The 3,658-nt window shown below is 35.5% G+C and overlaps 1 protein-coding gene across 1 annotated transcript; it reads right to left on the bottom strand.

The window, feature by feature from the left end:
• Nucleotides 1-1,734: 1,734 nt before the first annotated feature.
• Nucleotides 1,735-3,419, bottom strand: LOC113356369 (protein trichome birefringence-like 43). Its single transcript, XM_026599482.1, has 5 exons — nucleotides 3,052-3,419; nucleotides 2,759-2,933; nucleotides 2,492-2,667; nucleotides 2,243-2,401; nucleotides 1,735-2,141 (listed from the first exon to the last, which is right to left on the bottom strand). The coding sequence occupies exons 1-5, from the start codon at nucleotides 3,405-3,407 to the stop codon at nucleotides 1,829-1,831; spliced, it is 1,179 nt and encodes a 392-aa protein (XP_026455267.1). The 5' UTR covers nucleotides 3,408-3,419; the 3' UTR covers nucleotides 1,735-1,828.
• Between the last annotated feature and the right edge of the window lie 239 nt (nucleotides 3,420-3,658).

The following is a 3,658-nucleotide window of genomic DNA, read 5'->3' as shown; positions in this document are numbered from 1 at the left end:
CGACAAATTTTGTAGCTCACTCCATTGCCGGTTATGCTCTCTCACGACGTCCAAGACATGCAGACTAAGTAGCTTTTGCCTGCTGATATTTTCCCTCTTCTGATAGAAGTGGAAATCTAGTGCGTTTTGTTTTTCTTCCCTTTACCAAATAAAAATAAAAATAATAATAATACTCACCGGGGGACTATCTCAAAATAATTTCGCGTGAGAGAAAACCGGTTGGTCCTCCACGGACTTAACAAGGGGTTATTTTAGCGGTGGAGCCCACCCCTTTTTTCTCTCGTTGAGGATTATATCCTGAATCCTGATAAATAATCCCCCAGTATACCAAAAATCATTGTTACTAAAATTTCTTTCGAAAAACAGTAGCAGAAAGCAACAAATTTTTGTAGAAGTCTTTCACTAACAAGATCTTGGTAACGCTACATGGCACTTCTAATTTACTGCGTACTAACAAATTAAAATTAACAAAGCCAGGTGAGTGGGAATTTTCTAACAAACTGTTAGAGATATTGCTTCCACTTTAATGTAAATGGATTCACTTCACTATGTCAAAAATACCTCAACAGAGATGGATGAATACATCGAATGGATCATTTGCACAGAAAGTGGGTACATATTTGAATGCTGTAAGAACGTTTGGGCATGAGACATTTTATATACTCAGTGCCTCGGAAATTAGTTGAGCTAGTAATTTTTAAATCGGAAAATAGGTCATTTGTCCAAATATTTTTAAATTACGGTTCAAATGGGCGAGTAAAAAATAGTTTGGGTGAAATGGCCAAAAAAATAATAGTAAGGATGAAACTGGTTTCATCTTATCTTAAATTTAAAAAATAGCAAGGATGAAACTGGATACATCCTGTGTAAATTAAAAATAAGAAAAAATATTTTTAAATGGCCACGATGAAACTGGTTACATCCTGGCTATTTTTACATTTTTGTCCATTTAAACAGTATCAAAATCTAACTGTCCATTTCATCCAGGAATTGTTGATTTTGGTCTTTTTAACCAAGTTTGTGTTTTTAAATTAGTTGAGCTAGTCATTTTAAAATTTTGTTCTATTAATAATTGATTTTATATCATTTGATAGTCATGTTTATATTAATTATGTAGGTATTTTAAAATGTTTTTCAATGATATAAAAATTACGAATATCCGTAGTATAATTCAAAATATAAATCATTTCTATATTGTACTACTGGCTCGACTAATTTGGGACGGAGGTAAATATATTAAAGAATTTGTTCAGCAATTAGGATGTGATTCACAATGGGAAGAACATTAATATAATGGAATCCCATAAAATGTAGACCGACCATTTCAAATGTCACAAAGGAAAGATCCAGAGTGGGGTGTCATGATAAGCATGCACATTCCTTGGCCTGCTTAGGGCAACCTTTAATGTATCACACAAAGCTGACAAGACGTACGCATGCATATGCATACCCAAAAGAACTATGGGAGGCTGAATCTGAGAAAAGTTGGTTGCATGTGAGGATCTTATTGTCACCGAGGCGCCCTACCTCAATCTCATTAGGCGTTTATCAGGATTCAACCTTTTAATTTTCATGAGAGTTAGTCTTATTGTCACCCACCCCCTATTTTCCTCCGGTGGGGCCCCAAGGGCTGTGAGAGGTCGGTGCATTTTCGGGACATAATTCACGGTGTGTGTATCACCTCTCCTTAAAAATACGAAATAAAACTGGAAAAAAAATAAAAAACATGAAGAAAGTTCAAATTTCACTGGCAATCAATTGAACCACGATGCATAAAAGCTGATAACTAACAATAGAGGATAGACTATCTTCATGTTTAATGTTATCTTTAGCAGTGTCTTGGAAGAGCGGTTGATGCATAAAAAAGATGATTCCAAGTATCGGGAACACCAGCATTACACCAATGGCTACAGTCCAACCCTTTATGCTCTTTGTTGGTATAATATGAAGGATGACCGTCTTTTCTCAACTGCGATAACAGTGTCACATCTAACAAATAAACCGGCGAAGTCATTTTACTTAAAACTCTTTGAACTGCTGGTTGTCCAGAAACTTGACCCCCAGGATAAACTGATCCAGAAATTGGTTCTGTTTGGTTTGCACAAGTCGACCTCCTCCCTGGAGATCCCCATTCCGTGCCACTGCAAAAACGCACAGTCGGAATCCACACACAATTAACCATACTTGGTTTATGTAAAATACTAATTTACATGCGTAATATATATTGGAAACAAACTTATACTTGTAATGAACTGGAGAAATTCCTAAATAATAAACTTGAGTGGTTTGGTGGTTAATATTCTGGTCAATCCACTTTGACCAAGTAGTCAATCCTTTTTCAAAAGCAACCACCCGATCCAAATCTTTATACGTCATGTTTCCTTCCTGAATTTTATCCCACCTGAAATTACCACACAAAAAATATTTCCGAAATTTTACTAACACGCATTACCACTTCTTTGTTGTAGAATACTCAAATTCTCGATCTTACATTTGTAATCTCCCTGTGTGTAACCACCAATGCCAAGTGTTGAAGATGGCAACGTCCGCTTTCTTCCATGCATCGCCGCTGCTTATGGTATCAATCTTGAGAATTCGTTCCGAGTTTTCAACAACCAAATCGACGAGGTATACATTACGAATAAAAACTAGAGAAACCTTGTAATCCTGCAAATCCAATCATTAAATGGCTTAATATCAATTTCAAGCTAGAAAGAGTGACAAACGTCGTATTACATGTTGCAATCAGAAACCAGACCGTAAAATTGAGGTGGAAAATTCCTCCTCTTTGGGCCGATTCAGTATAGTTCATATTGGGCACAGCAGCATGAAGCATACAAGAGAATGACCTCCATTGATTATGGCTCAATGAATCCCCCACAAACATGATCGTTTTCCCTTCGTATCTCTTTAAGAAATCTTGCCCATCAAACCTACATTAATGATAACGATATCAAATGCCAATTAAGGTTGAATCAGAAGAAGAAGAAGAAAATGGTATAATTTTTTTTCTTGCATGTATATATACCAATTAAGGTTGAAATAAAGTACCTGGGTAATTCGCATCCACTGGGGCTCCATCTGTACTTGAGATAAGAATTATCAGGCCGACCATTACCTTGACAATCGAAACCTCCACCGACGAACGGGCATTTTGAAGAATCATAGATAGGATATGATTCATCATAAACCCAACTTCCTTGAGATATATCACAAGTGTTCAACAACGAGCTACATACCTCACTAAGAAAACAGGAAGAAAATGTAATGACTAATAGAATTAGATTAAGGAAAACATTACAGTGGCTTCCATATGATAAACTCATCTTCAAATTAGTCAGAAAAGAAGAAGAAGAAGAAGAAGAAGAAGAAGAAGAAGTTTTGAAACAAGCAATTGCAGTAACCATGTTTATTACAGGTATTATATATAAGGAGCATTAATTTAGTATTAAGTTTGTGTGTAATTAATTATGAAACAGAAATGGTAGAGATTTTATTCGGTTTTTAATGTACTTTTTGCAGAAAGTGTGTCGGGCATATTTTTTTAGGTAAACGAAAGTGTGTCAGATACTCAGACAATTTATGATCTCAGTTGGATCATACAATTTAATTCAGTAAGAATGTCTTTTTGGAATAAAGTAAAGAATAAGTGATTCAT

Source organism: Papaver somniferum, chromosome 3 (assembly GCF_003573695.1).
Source record: "Papaver somniferum cultivar HN1 chromosome 3, ASM357369v1, whole genome shotgun sequence".
Taxonomy (NCBI): Eukaryota; Viridiplantae; Streptophyta; class Magnoliopsida; order Ranunculales; family Papaveraceae; genus Papaver; species Papaver somniferum.
Note: the sequence above shows the minus strand (reverse complement) of the source record. Positions and strands in the feature narration are given on the sequence as shown.

Excerpts from the sequence above, each read along its gene's own strand:
- LOC113356369 (XM_026599482.1), bottom strand. The coding sequence starts at position 3,407 with ATGGTTACTGCAATTGCTTGTTTCAAAACTTCTTCTTCTTCTTCTTCT. Across the intron at positions 2,934-3,051 it reads AGTGGATGCGAATTACCCAG|GTTTGATGGGCAAGATTTCT; the intron begins GTACTTTATTTC and ends TCATTAATGTAG. Across the intron at positions 2,402-2,491 it reads CACACAGGGAGATTACAAAT|GTGGGATAAAATTCAGGAAG; the intron begins GTAAGATCGAGA and ends TGGTAATTTCAG.